The sequence below is a fragment of the Lygodium microphyllum genome, chromosome 10 (assembly GCF_053477565.2).
Source record: "Lygodium microphyllum isolate KBCC chromosome 10, Lygodium_microphyllum_v1.1.10, whole genome shotgun sequence".
NCBI lineage: Eukaryota > Viridiplantae > Streptophyta > Polypodiopsida > Schizaeales > Lygodiaceae > Lygodium > Lygodium microphyllum.
In genome coordinates this window covers 9,538,046-9,558,978 of record NC_141144.1, presented here as the reverse complement: position 1 = coordinate 9,558,978, position 20,933 = coordinate 9,538,046, and the positions used below count along the sequence as shown (strand labels likewise).

The window sequence follows — 20,933 nt, the reverse complement described above, 5'->3', positions numbered from 1 at the left end:
TACTGAAGGAGAAGCTTCAACTTTCAAGCAAGGTTGCCAGGGAAAGACGCCCCAGGGTTTTCAATCGTTGTTGGTGGTATGCATGATAGACCATCCATACATCCTGCGATCACAGTAGACAAGTGGAGGCAAGAGCAAGTGTATGTGGCCATCGTAATACGAGCTTTCAACTCTTGCAAACTCGGACCTCACCTCTGAAATAGATATTGAACAATCACTGAAGGAGAAGGTTCAACTTTCAAGCAAGGTTGCCAGGGAAAGAGACGCCCACTAAAAGCGGATCCCTGTCGCGATCTATTTCTAAGAGACGTACCATATGAGCGCATCAAAGGCATAAGAGAAAGCTCCCAACTCAACCTACAAAGAAGCTCCAAATCAGCTAATTATGTTTTCCTCATTTTAAAGGAGGATTTTATTAGAAGGATCCGTACAGAAAAAATGCCCTTCCATCTTATAGCCCTTTTTCACTTCCTTCCAAAAAAGAAGCTTTCTTAATCTCAATGATCTCGACAAGAAACCACAGCTCCCAAACCAAAGTTCACTTGTGATTACATTAATCAACTCTATCGATATCTCCCACACAAACAACGCTTACTACCCTCTCCTACTCCGGGCCATTGTCTCAATGGCAGCGCTTGGAATTCTAACCAATAACAAAGACAAAAGTAGACGCATGTTTGTGTGGATGAGTAATACGTTGGCAAATACCCCACATCATAAATACGGTTCAGATGCTGCATCAAATTTGCCATATTGGGCAGAAGAAAAGAACGTCGATTTGTAGGTTGATGGGTCCTTATACCCAAGCAACCCTTCCAATTCATATATATGTTAGTAATAGTAACCGCCAGGACTTCTTGATTTTTGCAAAATCTACATTAAAATGTTCCTACCCATCAATAACTATGTAAATAGGTATAATGCTAACCAATTCACATGGTTCCTTCAATGCATTTCATTTCAATAAGTTTTATAGGATAGGACAAGAAATATAGAAAATAAGCTAAAGAAGTGTAGCAATGATCTTCAAGAGAATTTGGTGTCTGAAAGCGAGCCCCGAGCAATTGGACAGAGAAGGTAACGTAGACAAGATATTTCACATGCAAAAGGGTACTTGTTTGACAGACCCAGAAAACATTGAAAGCACTCCATATTCGAGAGACACTCGATACCATGCACTTCATGTTGCCGTATTGCATTAAGTCCTTGAAAATGTTCTTCAATGTTTACCAGCAGATAGCTGTAAATTATATGTGATACTAGTAGCAAGACTTGACGAGGATGAGGGAATACACGAGACAGCCGACGCTTACTGGTAACCACATAGGCCTACGGTCTTACATCAACTTACAGGAGCCAGAGGACGAATACGAAATGTCTCTATTCCAAATTCAATAGGCAACCTCTGAGAAATTGGCTCTATATCACTTGGCATCCTTGCAAGCACCAGCAATGTGATAGGATTGAAGTATTGTCCTAGCCCTTGTATAGCTTTAATACTTACCTATATTAATTTTATCTATAGCTATTGTATTCATTGCTGCTTTACTCTGCAAATTTGAATGTTGTCTCCAGTCATCGGTATATGACCTTCATTAAGCCTTCACATTGCCGTTCGATCCCCGTTGCTCCGAAAGTTGGAATTAACTTGTCTACTTAGGATTCTTGCAATCGGTCCCCGTTGCTTGGAAAGTTGGAATTAACTTGTCTACTTAGGATTCTTGCAATTACAGATATTTTTGTGGATTAATATAACACAGCACCTTACACTGTTGAATGTAGTACAAGTTAGCGACATTATCTCTATGCATCCTGGCAAAATACTACAACCTAGTGGTACACCTTCAGGAACTGCAGAATGGACAGACCACCGACATAGACCTTGAGAGACAACTCTGATGAGCTACCTCCGTAATGTGATGACTTATGCCATGTTCGTGACTGTGTGTGCGTATGTGTGTGTGTGTGTGTGACAGAGAGAGAGAGAGAGAGAGAGAGAGAGAGAGAGATGAGTATCTCAATTAAAAAAAGGGCGAGGTGTGAGAAAGAGACGGAGAGATGAGTGAAGGAAGCCAATATTATTATTTAGTTTCTTGGGTTTCTTTGTCGGCCATATAATTCAATGCTGACTCTTCTATTTTACGTTTCTAGTAATTAATACAATTACCCTTACCGAAAAAGAAATAGAGAGAGGAGTGAAGCGAGTATTAGTATTTTCAAATATGTAAGCTACAAAATTATGTTTTGTGTGCCCACATGCGTCTGAAAGGAGGTGGCTACACTGCCATGTTATAATGTTTAACATTATACAGGATAAGACTCCACTTGGCAGTGGTAAACAGTTTGTATGTTGCATGAAAGAATGACTTTCCATCTAAGGAATCTGCAGAATTAGCAGAAAAGTGACCGCATACTTCCAGTGTCTTCAGGAAAGCCATCTGTGGGCACACCCACAAGTTTTGATTGTAAACGATACCTGCAATTGCTCTTGGTGTGCTTTCAACTTCCTTGTTGCTTTATCTTCCAATAGAGCTCATCAATGACATTCTAGAAAAAAAAGACCACCGATGATTAGACCTTGACCACACTAAGAATTTGCAAGTTCAAATACAGTGATAGCCTCTCTCTCTCTCTCTCTCTCTCTCTCTCTCTCATACGCATGGGGGCTCCTTGTGGATACCTGGTAGTACTTCAATAACTGAGGCCTCTTCTTCTTAAAAGTGGGAGTAAGTAAATCACGTTCCATGTCAAAGGGCATAGGCTCCAGGTGAACTGCTTTCACAATCTCAAAGCCCCTCAGCTACAAAACAGCAAACGCACATAGCTCTCTTGTATGTCACATCCACAGATGTCAAACCCTGAAACATATACCATACAGAAAAAATAGCATAGTGCAGTGCAAACACTGTTACCTTCTGTTTCCTCCCTAAAGCTTTTAGTTCCTCCAGACAGAACTCCTGAACCCTTCTTTCCTTGCACAGATCTTGTAGATCACCTTTTAGACCATTAGCTCCGGCCCAGCCCTTGAGGGCATACTCATTCGGTACAACCACAGCAACTAGATATGATTCAAAGCTATTGCCATAGACCCAGATCTGCATATAACAATCAAGTGTCATTTGATTCCCATCAAATAAATAATAACCGAGACCAACTATGATCTTACCGAATCAACATATGGGCACACACCATAAACCAACTCCAGGTTCTCCACAGCAACATACTCTCCCTGAGATAGCTTGAATATGTTCTTCTTTCTGTCAATAATCTTTAATGACCCATTGGGCTGCCACTCACCAATGTCCCCTGGCATTGAACAACTTTCAAACTAGTTGCAAATTCACTTGTCATTTTAAGTACAAGACATAGTTCAGAGAGAAGAATGAGCACTTACTTACCAGTGTGGAACCATCCATCCTCCATCACTTCTCTGGTTAGATCATCTCTCTTATAGTAGCCAGAGAACATTATCTTACTTCGTATGCAAATTTCTCCTGTGGGAGTAGTTGCTAAAGCATCATAACCCATTTCTGGTACAGACTCCAGCCTCACCTCAATGCTAGGAGATGGTACTCCAACTGTACCAATCATTGATAGTTCATTCGGGACGCAACAAAAACTTCCCGCACATGTTTCAGTCAAGCCTTTCAACAAAATCAGCAGACATATATGTCAGCAACTCTACTAAAAACATGGACCTTAGGACAAAGCTAGCCACCATTGAACTTATGTCGATACCATATCCCTGTACCACCATTGCACATGTAGTAACTCGAAGGAACTCTTCAACATAGGATGGCATAGGGGCTGCTCCTGTCATGAGAAGCCTAACACGCCCCCCCAGTGCTTTTCCAATCTGCACAACTCATTGATTGAATGAAATGGGACTGCAGAAAAACTTTATACAAAATCCAATCTCAGGCAACATGAGATCCCGTTTGTATAACACCCAAGAACACCTTTAAAACTACAAGGTTCATTTTAAAATAACACTCCGAATATACTTGTTCAGGACTGATACTGGATTCACTAAAGCTCACCTTATGTCTAGTATATGTGCATTATCATACAATGCAAAGGAGCCTATAGAGTGCATATTCACTGTTCCGCATGATAAGAATCCAGAAAGGGAACCACTGATACCACAGGAAATTTAGACAGGCAGGTACTAGCTTAGAGTCATGGATTCCAAACATAGCTAGTACGAGGAGCTACTAATGGCCTTACCTCCCTAACTTAAAGGCACTATACCACACCCGAGTTGTACATAATGATTATCATAACACAGACGGCACATTTTTTACTGATCGCAACAGATCTGAGACCTTACAACTGCAACAAAGCTGTAACATACCCCTCCCTAGGGTAAGGGGGGCGATAAGTTTACAGTCCCCCCATGACAGTACAGGTACCCCCCCAAAAGAGTTGCACTTTCTCTGAACTTCCCACAATTTCAATTGTGGTGTATTCCAGTCTTTGTTTCTGTTTCCCTTCTCGTCCCTGAATGTCACATAAAAATTTTAGGATGCATCTCCTTGTAAATGACCATGATCTGGGCTGATAGGAATTTCTGAGCGTTGAATCAGCACACAGGTTTATACAGATCGTGGCCTGCTTTGGTTTCCAACAGCAGTGAATTTTGTTCACTCTAAGGGCCCTCTTACCCTACAGGGTACATTATCAAGTTGCAGGAAACTGAACGATTGGGTTAGTCACAGCAATGTTCTGCTTGTAATAGCAGGAACGGTTCGTGCCGAGAAAGACGTCCTATCAAGTCACATCTTGATGAACACAAGTTGGACTTCCTAGCACCAACTTTGAAAGTCAGTGTAAGCCTTGCCCCTCCATAGGAAGCATACAGGAGAAGCAGATTCTTGGGAACTGGGATGCACATGACCTGGCTCTAGTCTGTACACCCTAATTAATCAAAAACTAAATAGTAGCCTATGGACGACTTGAATGAACCAAATTAAAGGTTGGGATATCATTTGACACTGACCTTTTTAAAAATCAAATGATCTGCCAAAGGTGAGGCTTTGTCATGGTCATAGCCGAGTTTCATCCAAAAGTACTTACTGCAGTCAGAAGAAGAATCTAGCTAACAAATACAACAAAAGGAGCACACTTCTTTACGTAACAAAGCTTATGTCCACAGCCAGAGAATAATCAAAAAAAGGGCTTACTATCTGTAGCAAGCCTGAAAAAGTAGCCTGAGGGTCAGAGGAGCCTCACTTAGCCTTTTCTGACTCACTGCACCCAGACAAATAGATGGCAACTTGCATTGATACAAAGCAAGAGAGATGGAATTCCTCCTTATCTCAAGGATTTTAATAACTATTGATTTTGAAACTACATTGTGGCGAAGCATGTTAAGTACCTGAGTAAACACGATCAAAAACCTTAGGTACTCCAGCAAACAGTGACGGCTTTAACTCTTGTAAATCCTCCAGAACCAATGTTGGGTCCTTCACAATAACAAAACAAGAGTAATAAGATCAAATGATACAATGATACACACAAGCACTATTCTGTCTGCAAAGCAGGCAGGATGCATAAAACCCAAACCTCTTGTTTTACAAACATAATGTGTTCCAGAGTACTTGCTGCTCCCCATCCCCATCATCACTAGGCATTTCTGAAACATTTCAATGCCTAGCCTCTTTGGACCTAATAGCTACCGCAAAGACCACTAGATTAATGATCTAAGAGCTTGATACATGCTTGCTACCTGAACCTGCATCCTCACACGTTTTGTAACCCAAAGACCTAGGTGACTCAATCTAGCTGTATATATTCTAGTTCGAAGCCATACTGTAGCTCTATATTGATCAAGCATTTAAATTTTAGGTACACAATCCACCCACTCTGAGAACTTTTGGATGGCGTTCGTGTTGTACATTTTAATGGCTACATGTCTAGATGTGAAAATGCCAAGTAAATTTTAGGAACACAGAACAAGTTTCAATCAAATTCGTATGCAGCTAGCAAGAGGTCCCGATTTAGTAAATCCATCATTTGCCTTGGCAAGACATCACCATTACTATACACTGACTCGAGAGGTAATGATTCAACAGATCCATGAGATCAATCGACTCACCAAGAGGTCAAACCCTACACTAACTTGAGAGGGAAAACCTTGTACTAACTCGAGAGGGAAAGCTCTAATTGAAGGTATTGAATGCCCACTGTGACAGTAATACTCCAGCCACTGTGCAATAGGCACAATGAATGGTACCTATAATGAATTAACAATGTATGACTTGACTTCACGGCATTCAAGAACTAAACTGATGTTCCCTAAATGCCTAACTTGCTGAAGGTTCTTGGCAACCCAAACACCTTGCTAGATACCCACATAAAACCAACCTAGGTCTTGTAAATATTCTATTTAGAAAACGAGCGCTGTGGTTCTGCATTCAGCAAGCATTGAATTGGGCAAACCAAATTGACACTTAATGGCAAGCCAAACGTTTGTTAGACTTTGACAGAATTCAAGCTCCAAGTTGATAAGAGGAAGACCATGACTGCATAACCTTCTTTCATTCCTTATAATAAGCATGATCATGATGCCAAGGTTCCAACCATACCATAAAATCCATGAAACCTTTCCCGCATTAGCAAAAAACATGAGTTGAGATACTAGAGAAACGTACCCCACGCCAATAACCTATAGAAGCCCCTTGATAGATAAAGTACTCCTCAATGGTGCGATCAAAAACGTGCGCCAAAGGTAAAAATGACAGATATGAATCATCTGCAGTCATCTGTATGCATAAAAAATTTCAACAGATGAGTCTATGACGTGTATATGCAAAGCATACATCAGTACAAAAGCACACACTTGCAGAAAGCCTTCTGCATGTACATACAAGTCGTCCTCATGTGTATATGTTCTTTTGCATGGCCGACTGCTTAGTACCACACAAACCTATACCTCACGTATACACATTATGTGGGAACAATACATTTTGGGACTGCTTCTCTACACCTTGTGGCTGCTTTCCTTATCGATGTGAATGAAAAGTCTTGTTTTGAAATTATCCTCAGCAGCATAACTGCACTTATAGTTGCAGCATGTTAGCCTTAACCAACAAGATAGGTCTTGAAAATAAAAGAACCAAGTCTCCAAGGAAACCTGGGTTTAAGGGCCAAGGTACACAAAAGTTTTGAGCTGAAAGGATCAAAATTTATTCGACTGTCATGATAGACACCAACTAACTCAAATCCATTGAAGTTACAAAAGAAGACAAAAACATTCCTTGGCCTTGAACTTTTTTGCTTCTCAGCAATGGATAGCTCGAATTCACTGGAGTTCCAAAAGAACTCTGGTTCTCTTTTCTCTTTTTTGCCTCTCATCAATAGATAAAGCCAAAGTTCAAAAATTTTGAAGTATCCCTCTGTTGGATCTGTCTACACCGAATCCTCAGGAATTTCCTACTACTCCCTATTCCTGGATTTTAACATCAGGTCTTAATCTCATAAACATTTACTTTACAGCTATTTCCCTCAGTTCCAGTTAAAAATTGTCTTAAATGACTGAAGTTCAATATCACAGAAACTATCTAGCAGAACATCCCAGGAAATTGAAAATGGTCACTTGCCTTGTCCTCAAAATGCGACAGCCAGAAATCAACTGCACCAATATACAAAGACACTGACTCGTGAGTAAGCATGACACCTTTTGGCTCTCCAGTTGTCCCACTAGTGTACATGATTGTGCAAAGGTCGAATCCTCGAGGTGGTGCTAGTTCAACAGGATTGCTTATGCCCTGCAGGATTCCACATGCAGTGTCACATTTAAAAAGCAGAAGTATGAGCAACAAATCTTCTGCAAATTTCACAAATGCATACCAGCTCCAAAAACTCTTTCCACGAGTATGATTTCACTCCCCAATTCCCAATTTCACCCTTTTGTTGTTCAGAGAATGAACCAAAGCTGACAATGGCTGTAGGGCAAAAGAAAAAACCTTTGACTACCAAAACCAAACCCTCAAAAGCTGCTGAATAGTAAGGCAGAGTCTGTTTAAATCTTATTCACATGTGACTCTCCAATAATATCAAAGAGCTAAAGTGCAACAAATTTCAAAAACTTTTAAAATGGAACTACAATAGCTGGGAAAAAATAGATAGAGCAAGGCATATAAGGCATAGAATCACTATGTATAAAAAACCAAAACTCTTAGTATTGAGCTTACTTTTCAAGAATGATGAACAATTAGCCAGGGACTTCAGAAGCTGCAAGAAGAAACAAATTAAGGGGCTGTAACCAGCGAGTACATCAACATCCAGGAAAAACAGTAATGTCTTCAAAGAGTCTATCAAAATTACAGTACCTCCGGAAGTTTTGCCTCCTGCACAAATGCAATTTCTAATTCAGCATGTTTGATAATATATTCGACTGCATTTGCCCCTGTAAGAATTCCAAGTATCAATGCTTAACTCCTCGAAGGAAAAGATAATGAAGTCTTTGTGATACAAAGCAACAAAACAGAAAATGTTATATTGATAAAACATCGCCATCACTTTTGTCTTACAAGGGCACAAATAGATAAATACCTAAAGTATCATACAAAGGGACACAGCAAATAGAATGCCCGTTGCAAGCCTGTGATTACAAGTACTAGAATTATCAGAGCCAGCTGATACAAACATTGTTTGATCTATACAGTTATATGGTCAAGCCAATTGCTTGGCCACAACCAGGATGAAAGAAAATCCAAACCCAAATAAAAAGCTACACTCACAGACCTCCATTGTTATTGCCCATTCTGGGCAATTTGCTCCATAAATGCCACACTTGTCTGTCTGCATGAGAACCAGACAAAAGACCAAATTATATAGCAGTTCAAACCTTGCATGAAAACAAGCTCACAACTTGTCCTGATGACTTCACAACAAATTAGTCATATGTCATTGGCTATATAGAAGTAAAACTGTGACTCAACTTTATTTTAACCTGCTTTAAAATATTAATTTTATGACAACAGATGCTCAGATGTCAAGCATGCATCCAAAACCCCCAGTCAGAAATGCTTTAAGCCTATATTAAAGCTGGCAAAGTTGTAAAAAATCTACATCTACACATATAGTAGATGTGGATGCATCTGCACATGTGCAACACTCTCTTGTATGTCTAGGCTGAAATGCACATACAGCTAACCTTGAACCCTTTGAATCCAGACACCTCCGGACTGCTTCCAATTCTTACTAAGAATGCAAATACCTCAAAGTTCATCCTTTACTATAAGTTACAAGGTTCCATATGCTTTCGACATTCTTTCAATCACCAGGAAAGGACCTATAGCTAACCAGCAACAACTGTCCTGTTATATATAGTGTAACCTCCACCTTACCTTGAAGAGCATGCAGATATTCTGACTTCGTGAGCTTATGTATCAGCTGAGACAAACTGTATACAAAAGCCATTGCCTGGTGCAACAAGTTCTAGTGAACCAGCTTAAAAATCCAACTAGTTTAAATTCTAATACGCATAGAATTTACTGGCCAAGGTTCCAATGAATATGGTTAAATAAAAGTGATCAAATCCAAACTTAGTTGTGAAGCACCAAAGCTAAGACGTTCTGTGATTTAAGTCGAGCTTTCCAAATGATCATTCAAGCTAAAATGTTTCATGATTGCATAGTGCCCGTACTAGCCCAGAATTGTCCCAGCTGGTACATCTTTGACTACTTCTCTAACAAGAACAATTGGAATGTGGGCTCAGTGGATGCATTCAAAAACTGTCGAACAGCCAAACCAGGGCTGCACTTCAGCCAATGAACACATCTGAGAATATACTACTAGCATTGCTTTAAGGTGTTCATGGGCTCGGAACATCTAATGTCCAGGAGAGGTGCTTGACTTATATTGTCAGTAGCTTGACATATGAGTTCCTCTACTTTGCATTATTAGAAACTATCAAGATTCATTAGGAATCTGCAAATCGGAAAATTAACATACAGGTTTTACTCCACATGTACGCATAGCTGATCCAATGTGTACAACTAGGTCATAGGCTTCCTTATAACTCAACCATATGAATTTGCCAGCCTGCAGGTCCAGCACAACAGATTAGAACTCTGCATTGTTTACAATGTCTAATCATTACAGACCCAAGTAGCCAATTAAAAAATCAAAATGTGATTAGCTTTAAGGTGCCTACCTTTCCAGCAATGATCTCTCGACGACCAAAAAGTCTGTTGTTGGGATTCCTCTCAACAGATTTGCTGCAAAAGGTAGTAGTGTTTGGAACTTAGCAGCTTTCCCCAAGCACAAAACTACTCAAACTAGGCTGTAACACTACCCTCTTGAGTAATGAAACTTCAAACACGTGCTTGACAAGTCTCAGTGCCTTAAAGCTGACCTACTGACTTCAATCATTTGATATGTATTATCCTGTCAAATGGTCGTGCTGCATCCCCTACACTTCCCCTAACTTCAGAAAGCCGTGGAAAGGACCATTCACCAATGAAAGTAAATAATGCTGGAAGAGTAAGAAGTATTTTGTTTTTCTTTTTCCAAGCCTCAGGCATGTCAGAAGCCTTACGCACACACACCATGCCAGTTGACAACTTTACACTGCCAAACTCTGCCTGCTCGTCCGCACAAGACTAAACGGGCCAGTCACTTTATAGCCAATTTAATCAAAAAACAGACTGCAGCAGGTTGAGGGAACTGCAATAAGGTTTGCAGAATGAGGAACCACCTAAAGAAAGTTGACAGGCGACACAGTTAGGCAAACTTTGCCAAAATTGACGAAGTTTGAAATCACAAGCTCCATTACAAAAATGGTGGAGAATTGGTTACAGAACGGAGTGCAAACACTCAGGTTACACCGGTTAAATCCAAACTTCGCCTCCTGCGAAAGGCCTCTCATGGACCTAAGGCGAAGAGCTAACTGTTGTCATTTCTCTTGGGATGACAAACCTTTGCCACCAGTATTATCACATTCCCACACATCAAGCACCTTGATACTCTCTCAGGACCCCTTCAAAATGCCATTTTAGAGTGCCTTAAGAGCCAAAACATCTTTGACCAAAAATTGCCAGAGCAGCTCAAAAAGTTTAGTTCATGCTCAGAGGAAGTACATCGCAACACAGGAACCCAATACGAGCATATGTGTGACCCATCTTCCTTGATATCAATATTGACCTGGATAGTGATAGGTTGAAAGAAGGCTTGGGTGATCTAACCAGCATGCTCAAGGAGCAGAAAGCAGGAGGGAGAATCATTAAGCTGAAGCAAGACAATTCCAATTCCATGATGTGGTTGTCATGGATGAAAACTAATGCTCCATCAAATCCGAAATTAGAGCCCCTTCGGTGAGAGAAAGCTAGCTCCCTTCAGTGGAAGAGCTAGCAGTCTGCTTCAAGACACGTGACTAAACCTGGACCGCTATTTGAGTGAGGAAACAGCCTGCTGTTGCAGCACGTCAAGAGAACAAAGAAGTGTTAAACTACATTACTTCCCCCTCCTGAGATGCAGAGACCTGAAGACGTATCACTTGACACATTAACACTTGCATTTGGACAAACACTGGAGAGAGAAGACAGCCGGCTGTTATAGCTTCACAAGAAGGTTCTGGCATTTTGCCAGGGGGGAAAAGGGCTTCTTCTCTCTTCTTTTTTCTATTGTGTTCAGCATCATGAGCTTTTGCTTCAGAGGCACTGCATACCTAGCTAGGTGCAGTTGAAGACAGGAGGCTATTGGCCCCCTAGGTATGGGGTCCCTAGCACAGAGAAGCTAATGATATTTTCATCGCAATTCACAATGTGGGAATTATAGTGGGTATTTGTCTAAAACTTCTTGATCTCGGCAAGAGAACAAAAATGCATGATGAACTGTCTGACTCCCCATCTTCAGATGCTAGGACTTGAAGACGTATCGTTTGACACCTTAAGAATTGCATTCGGACCAACATTGGAGTAAGGCAACAGTTTGCTTGCCCGGAGAACAAGGGCGCCTGCTAAATTGCCTTAATGGTGACACAGGACAAGAACGCCCTTGCTTAATTCCCTCAGTGGTGACACGTTTTGGGATACGCTCGCACCTGAATACATCCCAGCAAGTATCAATGCCAGGAGGAGGAGGGGGGAATCCATCCCTGGACAGAATACTTCTGTAGACCGGACCGACGGAGGGCTTCCCGCCGACGCCCTCCCTTCCGGGCTCTGCTTCGTAGTTGTAGTTCTTGAGCTTGGCCAAGGAAGTACGCCGCCCCTGCATGATGATGATCCTGGTCGGCAGAAAACCCTACCCCTGTAGCCGAAGAAAGCTAGCTGCACTTGCGAATGAGGCAGGCAGTGGCCTTCCATGAGGTTCAGACCAGCAAATATGTATGCTTTTGTGCGCCCCCCACTCTCTCTGTCTTCATCTTCAGACCTTTGCACGATTTGTCTTGCCTCCACTGCAGATAATGATCAAGGCCCCTCTAGGACACTAGGACAGAGGAGAGTTGGTAAATGGAAGGACACCTTGATTATGGCTGCCTGCAAAAGAGGCCAGCTGGCGCATCAGGACTAGGACGATGGCGATGTTTAAGGCTGCCGCGATGGCGCAACCGCAGCGGCAGCGATGAATTGGAAGAGTACGATATGTCAATCGAGGGGACAGCATGAATGAGGCAGACGAAGCAAGCTGAATTCGTGGCTTTCGTATCTGCATTAAATGTGCGTCTGCCGGGGTTGGCCAGCCTCAAGACTACTAGCGTTTCTGCGCAAGGAACGCTGTGCACAGTGGGTAATGCTGTCACAAAAATCTTACACATGTTTTACTTTCCTCTACTCACAACCCTTTTATCTCTCACCCCATTTACACCTCTATATTCCCACTCACTCACTCAATCACTCTCGTCCTCTCTCTCTCTCTTACACATGTATAAAAGGCCAAATATGCATTTGCATCAAAGAGCACATAGACTTATATATACATGAAATGACCATGCACCAAATTTGTAAACTTGTATCTATACTTGCTGCACAACAATTAGAAGTAGCTCTAGATAATCCTTGGATGTTACAATGAGAAATAACATTGCTACAGTAAAATGAACCACTAATGAAATATGTATGAACCACACCACAAAGTTTAAGTTTGTCCAAACATTGCATGCAAACTCTCAATATTAATAACCCACATAGGTGAAGCAAAGCTTGAAACCAAAGTTTCTTCTAGAGACTGCACCAATAACCTTGCACCACAATTTCAAGTATCAATAAACTACAAAGTGTCACTCCTTGATTGTGCCTATGCAGCTACATCCAAATGTTACAAAATTTTTGAAACTTCCCATAGAGTCTAACCAAAACGAAGCTTTCTTTTCTTTGAGAAATAACTGGAAATTGTTTCACTCTCCAATATAGCATGGCTAGGCGAAGCAAGTCCGATTGCCACTCTTCGTCTTGTTGATGGTACAGGGGACATGATAGTATTTCCTCTCTTTCTTGCACCTAAAATTTTAGAATCCCACAACGTAAATGTAAGCACATCTAATAACCAACAAAGGCTACTTGACATTAAAACAACAATACATAGCCTAACATCCACAAACCACTCGATAGTCTTTGTCATACCTTAATGCAGTGTCAGAAAACAATCAAGGCCTTTAGATTCATACATCGCCCACCCTCTTGGTACTCTATTAGTGTGAGATCGTCAAAACCTCTTATCATGTTCAACTTCACCCATATGCACTTGAAAACGCCGAGTATATCCACAATGTATTCCTCCCTCCCCTAGTCTATGCCTCTCCTTTGTTTGCAGAGACTCACATATGTATACAATGCCTTTTATACACCAAACTCATAAACTTTACCCATACGTACTTTGCATGATACCTAGAAGTAGCTTTATACGATCCTTGGATGTTGCAATTGGAAATAACATTGCACCAAACCATAAACAAAAGACATACAAAATGCATATTTTGTATCTTGAGTGCAAGAAACTATATGCTTGCTTACCATATTCTCTCTATCGCGAATCTCTCTCACTATTTTTTGCCTCTTCCTCCCTCTCCCTACTTATCTTCACCCCCCCTCCATTTGCGACTCTTCTCTCGTATATTTGTTACCCATCTCTCTTTCTCACATCTATCATCCTCATTCCCTCCCTCCTCCCTTGTTATCTTTCTTTTCCCTCCACAACTTCTATCTCTTCCTCCCTCCCCCCTTGTCACCTCTCACTCCCTCCCCTCTTTTACCCCTCTCCTCTACTCTATCTCTCACCCCTTTTACACCTCTCCCCTCCTCTATTCACACTCACTCACACTCTCCCTTCCTCTCTCTCTCTCTCTTACACGCATGTACAAAAGGCCAAACATGCATCTAGGAGTACACAGACTTATATATATATACATGCAATGACCATGTACCAATATTGCAGTTGCATCCATACTTGCTATGCACAATAGCTAGAAGTAGCTCTATATGATCATTCGATGTTACAATCAGAAATAACATTGCGATGCTGAAATGAACCACAAAGTCTAAGCATATCCAAGCATCAAATACAGACTCTCAGTATATTAACAATCCACACAGGTGAAGCAAAGCCCAAAACCAAAGCTTACTCCAGAGCCAATAACTCTGTACCATAAATCCAAGTATCAACAAACCACAAAGTGTCACTTCTTGATTACACCTATGCATCTACATCCAAACGCTACAAAAATATTGAAACTTTCCATGGGGCCTAACCAAAATGAATCTTTCTTTTCTTTGAGAAATCACTGGAAAAAATTCCATTCTCCAACACAGCATACCCAAGTGAAGCAAGTCCCATTGCCACTCTTCATGTCCCGATGATGGTACAGGGGACATGATAGTCTTTCCTCTCTTTCTTGTGCCTAAAATTTTAAAATTCCACAACGTAAACGTGAACACATCTAGCAATTGACAAAGATCACTTAACATTGGAATAACAATACCTGGCTTAACATTTGCAAACCACTCAACAGGCATTGTCACAACTTGATGTAGCGTCACAAAACAACCAAGGTCCTTAAATTCATACGTCGACCATCCCCTCGGTATTTTATCAATGTGAGATCACCGAAACCTCTTTTCCTGCTCAGCTTTACCCATATGCACTCGGAAACACTGAGTATACCCACAATGCACCACCTCAATAAAAATTGAAAGTAAAATCTCTATGTTGACATCATCACATAAACGCTCAATGACCCTTACAAGTGTTCTTCTTATAATATCATGCATTGTCACTGCGCGCAAGATACATTGCAGTTCCTTCTGATACTCACAAGCTGGATAATAACCCTAGCTTGGAGTAAACGTCTGCAAAAATCAAGCAAACACTTACATAAAGTGTAGGAAATATATACGTTGGATGTTAGAGACAGACGTCCACCTAATAGATTTCAGCCCTCGATGCATTATGTCTTGGTTACAGATGCAGGAGAGCCTTTCACCTATGATGAGGCTATGCGCAGGGGTGACAGTCACTCCTGGGAAAGGGCTATGCAGTCTAAGATAGATTCCTTGCATAAGAATGAGACTTGGGATTTAGTTTCCTTGCCTGAGGGCAAGAAGGTTTTGCCATGCAAGTGGGTGTACAAGCTGAAAAGTACCCTTGGATACCCCAAGCCGGCTTACAAGGCTAGACTGGTAGCAAAGGGTTTTAAGTAGGAGCATGGTGTGGACTTTGATGAGTTATTTTCTCATGTGGTTAAGATGACCACCCTGTGCTTAGTCTTGGCTTTGGTTGCTCAACTTGACTTGGATTTATACCAGATGGATGTCAAGACGGCTTTCTTACATGGGGACTTGCATGATATTTATATGGAGCAGCCTAAGGGCTTTGCAGAACCTGGCAGGGAGCACCTAATGTGCAAATTGAAGAAAAGTCTTTATGGCTTGAAGCAGGCACCTAGGGAGTGGTATCATATGTTTGATGCCTTTATGCAATCATAGGGCTACAGCAGGAGTGCTATGTATCCGTGTCTTTACACGAAGAAAGCCTGTGATGGTTCTTTATTGATTTTGGTACTCTATGTGGATGATATGCTGATCGCAAGGAAAGCTCATGATGAGCTAGATGCTCTTAAGGCTCAGCTCAAGAAGAGCTTTGAGATGAAAGATCTGGGACATGCCCCTCAGATACTTAGTATGTGCATTAGACGCGACAGGCATCAGGGACTCCTCTACTTGTCATAGAGGGAGTACATTCATAAAGTCCTTGAGCGCTTCCGCATGCAGGACGTAAAGCCTATTGGCTGTCCATTGCCTTCTTATGTGAAGGTATCACAGGCTGATTGTCCGCAAACAGATGAGCAAAGGGTCGAGATGGCCAAGATTCCCTATGCATCCACAGTGAGCAGTCTTATGTATGCCATGATAGCCACTCGTCTAGATATTGCCTTTGCAGTTGGTGTTGTGGCACGCTATATGGCTACACCTGGCAAGAAGCATTGGGATGCCGTGAAGGGTATCATGAGGTACCTGAAGGGCACTGCAGATATGTGCATATACTATGGCAGTCAGGATACAAGAGTCGTGGGGTACACTGACTCTAATTATGTAGGACATGCAGATAGTAGGAAGTCCACTTCCGGCTATGTACTCACCTATGCTGGAGGTGTTGTTTCTTGGATGTCCAGGGTGTAGAAATGCACGGTCCTTTCTACTACAGAGGCCGAGTATGTTGCAACCACTGAGGCTTGCAAGAAGGCCATTTGGTTGGGTCATTTGGTTCAGCACCTTGGTATTGATGCTATCCCTACACTGCATTCGGATTCTATAAGTGCTATTCAGTTAGCCAAGAATCTGTCTTCCATGCAAAGACGAAACACATTGAGGTGAGGTATCACTTCATACGTGGGGTCATTGAGGACAAGTCTGGTGATCTTGTCAAGATCTCGACTGACCAAAATCCTGTAGATCTGCTCACGAAAAGCCTCTCTACAGAGCGCTTTGCCTTCCTTAGGAGGTTGATGGGCGTGGGATGAGATGACGTCTTTCCTCATCCAGTTGTATATGTGTACATGTTGTACTGTCTTTTCTTTTTCTTTTTCTTTTCACTCCTCACTAGGGCCCATTCCCATTCAAGTGGGAGGTTGTTGGGGGTAAAGGCGCCTCCGCCTAGCCGCCCGTGTATTACTACATTGACAATCACCGCCACTACACACTGTAGGTGGTGGGCATCGTCACTTTATTCTTTATTCTTTTAGTGACAGTTTGAATAAAGGAAGGCCTGGTCACACATTGCGACTGTTAGAGTTCCCATTTCTTGTCTCTCTCTTTCTTGCTCTTGCTCTCTCGCCATAGCTCTCGAGTACAAGCTTCGATCCTTCTCACCTTTCACAAACACCAGTCGAATAGGAAATTGCCTTCACCTCATAGCAAACGGAAATTGCAAGGTGCTAGGAATTAAAGTGATCCTAGAAATAAAAACTCGTTCCCCTACATTTGTTCCTATTATTATCTCAACTTCTATCACCTTTTTATTGAATGCCTTACATATCAACCGTGTACCATTACAGAAACCTTTTGTTGGATTAAAGTTCCTAAGCAGAATAATAGATGCATTCATCTTTAGCAGCAATAGATGGGGAGGAAATCCACCTCCAAGATCTAGTGTATTTAAATACTCTACAGAGTATAAAAATGAGCTATCACTGGTCTCTGCAATTGAATCTGCACCATAGTATTGTATAACTTCTTCTGGCATCGATTGCAATGCACAATGATTCAAAGAAGCCACCTCTGTATTTCATGCTACAAGTATAGCATGCTCAATTAAAAGCTCCAAAGTCTCTCGTTGTGGACACTTCACTGTACACACTATTAACCAAGGTTTCAATAGAGTACCTTTTCAATACCATGCTAGATGGAATATGTAACTTATCACAATTCTCTGTAATACCCACTCCATTCCCTATCATTTGAATCCAACCAACAAATCCATTATCCATTATACCACCAGCGGTTGACATCCTCATATTCCCAGACAACCTTAGCACCTTAACATACTGCCATAAATGAGAGTTACATAGTGCCGCATTAACAATATCTTCACGGGAGCCCTTCATCACGACGGGCAGGATTTGCCTAAAATCACCCCCAAGCAAAGTAACCTTTCCACCAAATGGTTTATCACAGCTCATAATATCTCTTAAAGTTTTATCAACAACTTCAAATGCAAACCTATGTATCATGGGTGCCTCATCCCACAAAATAAGGATTGATTGTCTGAACAGTTGAGCAAGATCGCTCTGAATAGGAATATTACAGGTGGATCGATTACATAGATCCAATGGAATTGTAAACCTTGAGTGAGTAGTACGACCACCTTGTAGAAGCAAAGCAGCAATGCCAGATGATGTCGTTGCTAATGCTATATGACGATCACTGCGCAACCTAGCAATCAAACACTTGTAAAGAAATGTCTTTCCAGACCCACCGAGACCATCCAAAAAAAAACATCCCCAGAGTTTCCACCAATGGCACCTATAACTGCATTATATTGAACTCTTTGTCCGTCATTCAACATTGCCTCCATACAAACACAAACTCTATGTTGCTCTAGTATATCATATGCATATTCATCTTCTAAAAGAGGGTTAGCACACAATTGAGAATCTGTTCAACGAGATTCTGGCAATCCATCAAAGTCAAACAATCTTTACCCATGCTGTCGTAAAAGATCCTGAAGATGCAATAAAGCCCTCTTTGATGCCTCTCGTTGTAGAATTGTAGAAGATATATGTGCATGCTCTAGCTGTAACTTATACAAAATATCCTCCACCATTGGTGACATAAACCTATTCCAAAGCTGACCAGGCTGCGCAAGCTCACAAAAGACCAAAATTGCAGCAAACAAAGCACGCAACTGGGCACCTATTTTTACAAATGCAGCCTCTTCCAAGCACACAATGCACTCATCATCACCCTTTAACATGCCCTTTGCAATGCAGACTTCCTTAAAGGTGTTGTATACCACGTTGCCAATAGTATGCAAATCATCAAAAGACATACATCCTCGAGACATTGTCAAGAGCATTCGCAAGTAATAATGCTCACCAGATGTGGGCAGCACAAAGTATATTCGACCACATGTATTTTCACGCTTTCTCTTCGTCCATACCTTTCGTTGTGCATTCCACACCCAATACACCGGGAAGTCTTGATACCGAATAGCTCAAGCCTCTGGATGAATATGATTGTACACAAACCATTCCGTAAGAGTATTTTTCATGATATCTTCATTTTGCATAACATCTGATATATTGTCTATACCTTGAAACACCACATAATTCTCATCAGGCAAGTGCACCTGCAATCGCTATATATCAGGCTTCTCATTGTGCAATGCATAGTCATATATTTGCCAACACACTTTTGAAGCAAAAACATACCATGCATCTAAATAACTCTCAATCTCATCCACTTTACGAAAGGTTGTACCATTTAACCCCGAGTTTCCAACAAAAAATTTAATGGTTGCACGATCATGTCCCTTGTATATATACTTATACAAATACTTAATAGTTGCCACCGTTGAGCATACCTCAACATTTATATGTGCATTGTATTTTTTACTCGAGTAAGGATTGCATGGAATAATCCATCGTTTATCAATAGTATTACCCTTTATTGTGACCGTCTTTCCATCATCTCGTCTTCTATAAACACGATAGCCAGAGCTATCAACAGTTGTTACATTCACAAACCTCCAAGGGAATTTTTTAGTGCATCGACTATTGCACATGCAAGGGCTTTTGGGATTCATTGCACCACAAGGACCATGGACAATGCATTTTGAGATAGTTTCAAACAAAGCTGAAAACTTTGCTTTATCAAGAAACTCATCACAAACAAATCTATCATAATGGCATGCTTTAGAGGGTTTAAAAGGGTGCTCCAAAATTAGCAAAGTATGAGAATGTGGTAGTCCTCGCTTTTGAAACTCAATCACACTAACATAGCCTACAACATTCCCAAACAGATTCCTTTTCAACAATGTATGCATCATATCAGGATGTTTTTAATGGAATACTCGAGCAGTCAAATCGGACGATCATAAGCAGTCTGTGCAGGCAACAAAGCATTACTTATCTCTAACCACTTTGGATTACATGTCATCGTTATAAACAGATCAGGTTTTTCCTTACTCCGCGCTATAGCCATGGCATCTTGATACAACTGATACATGTGTCTTGGCCCACCAGTAAAAGAAGATGGCAAAACCACCCTTTTACCAATAGAGGCACCAATAATCCCCATTGGCCCATCATCCATCACTCCCATCATATCTGCTAAGCCCTTATAAACTTCCGAGTGTAAAACTGATTGATTTTGACGACACCAAGCCAACCTACATTGCTCTATACTACAGTAAGCATCAACAATAAATTGTTGCAACAATCGACCACCCCGCAACATGCACACCTCGGTGTCCTCATGCACTTGTAGTTGGAATGCATAGAATTGCATTTGAGTAACTGATGCACAGATTGGTCGCCGTATGTGCGCGTAGTGAGCGTCAGAAGGTCCCCAAGAACAAAAAAACTCTACTTTTTGCACACAAATCAATGTAGAAAGCTTGCACGACATGAACAAGAGACCAATTGGGTGCAATCTCCCCCCATGCCTTGTGTGAGCGCTCCATAAAGCATGTATTTCATATATTAACCATCTTCAAGCTCAAATAATAGCCCAAATTACAAAATAGCACGCTTTAGCTTTTGAGTTTGCTTTTGTGCCAATAAAGAATTAAAGCTAATGGGTGCCCAAGAAGTCAGGCGTACCCAAATACAAAGTCCAGTACAAATATCTAAATCGTGCGCCCATGCGCATACAAAAATAATAAATAAATATCAAGCGCTTTGATAAATAATCGCGACAAAATATAGACGCCATGCCTAAGATACACACCCATCAAAATATTGACGATAAATTTGAATACACGCTATCCTT

The 20,933-nt window shown here is 41.3% G+C and overlaps 1 protein-coding gene across 1 annotated transcript; it reads right to left on the bottom strand.

Annotated features, from left to right (window-relative positions):
* Positions 1–2,192: 2,192 nt before the first annotated feature.
* On the bottom strand, positions 2,193–12,705 carry LOC148029694 (long chain acyl-CoA synthetase 4-like). Its single transcript, XM_087685982.1, has 19 exons — positions 12,050–12,705; positions 10,163–10,226; positions 9,961–10,050; positions 8,749–8,805; positions 8,557–8,605; positions 8,334–8,410; positions 8,196–8,235; positions 7,852–7,946; positions 7,602–7,769; positions 6,654–6,764; positions 5,378–5,465; positions 5,184–5,250; positions 5,000–5,075; positions 3,739–3,856; positions 3,399–3,644; positions 3,167–3,306; positions 2,913–3,095; positions 2,681–2,800; positions 2,193–2,547 (listed from the first exon to the last, which is right to left on the bottom strand). Exons 1-19 carry the CDS (start codon positions 12,223–12,225, stop codon positions 2,500–2,502), a joined length of 2,013 nt encoding a protein of 670 aa, XP_087542108.1. The 5' UTR covers positions 12,226–12,705; the 3' UTR covers positions 2,193–2,499.
* Positions 12,706–20,933: the final 8,228 nt, after the last annotated feature.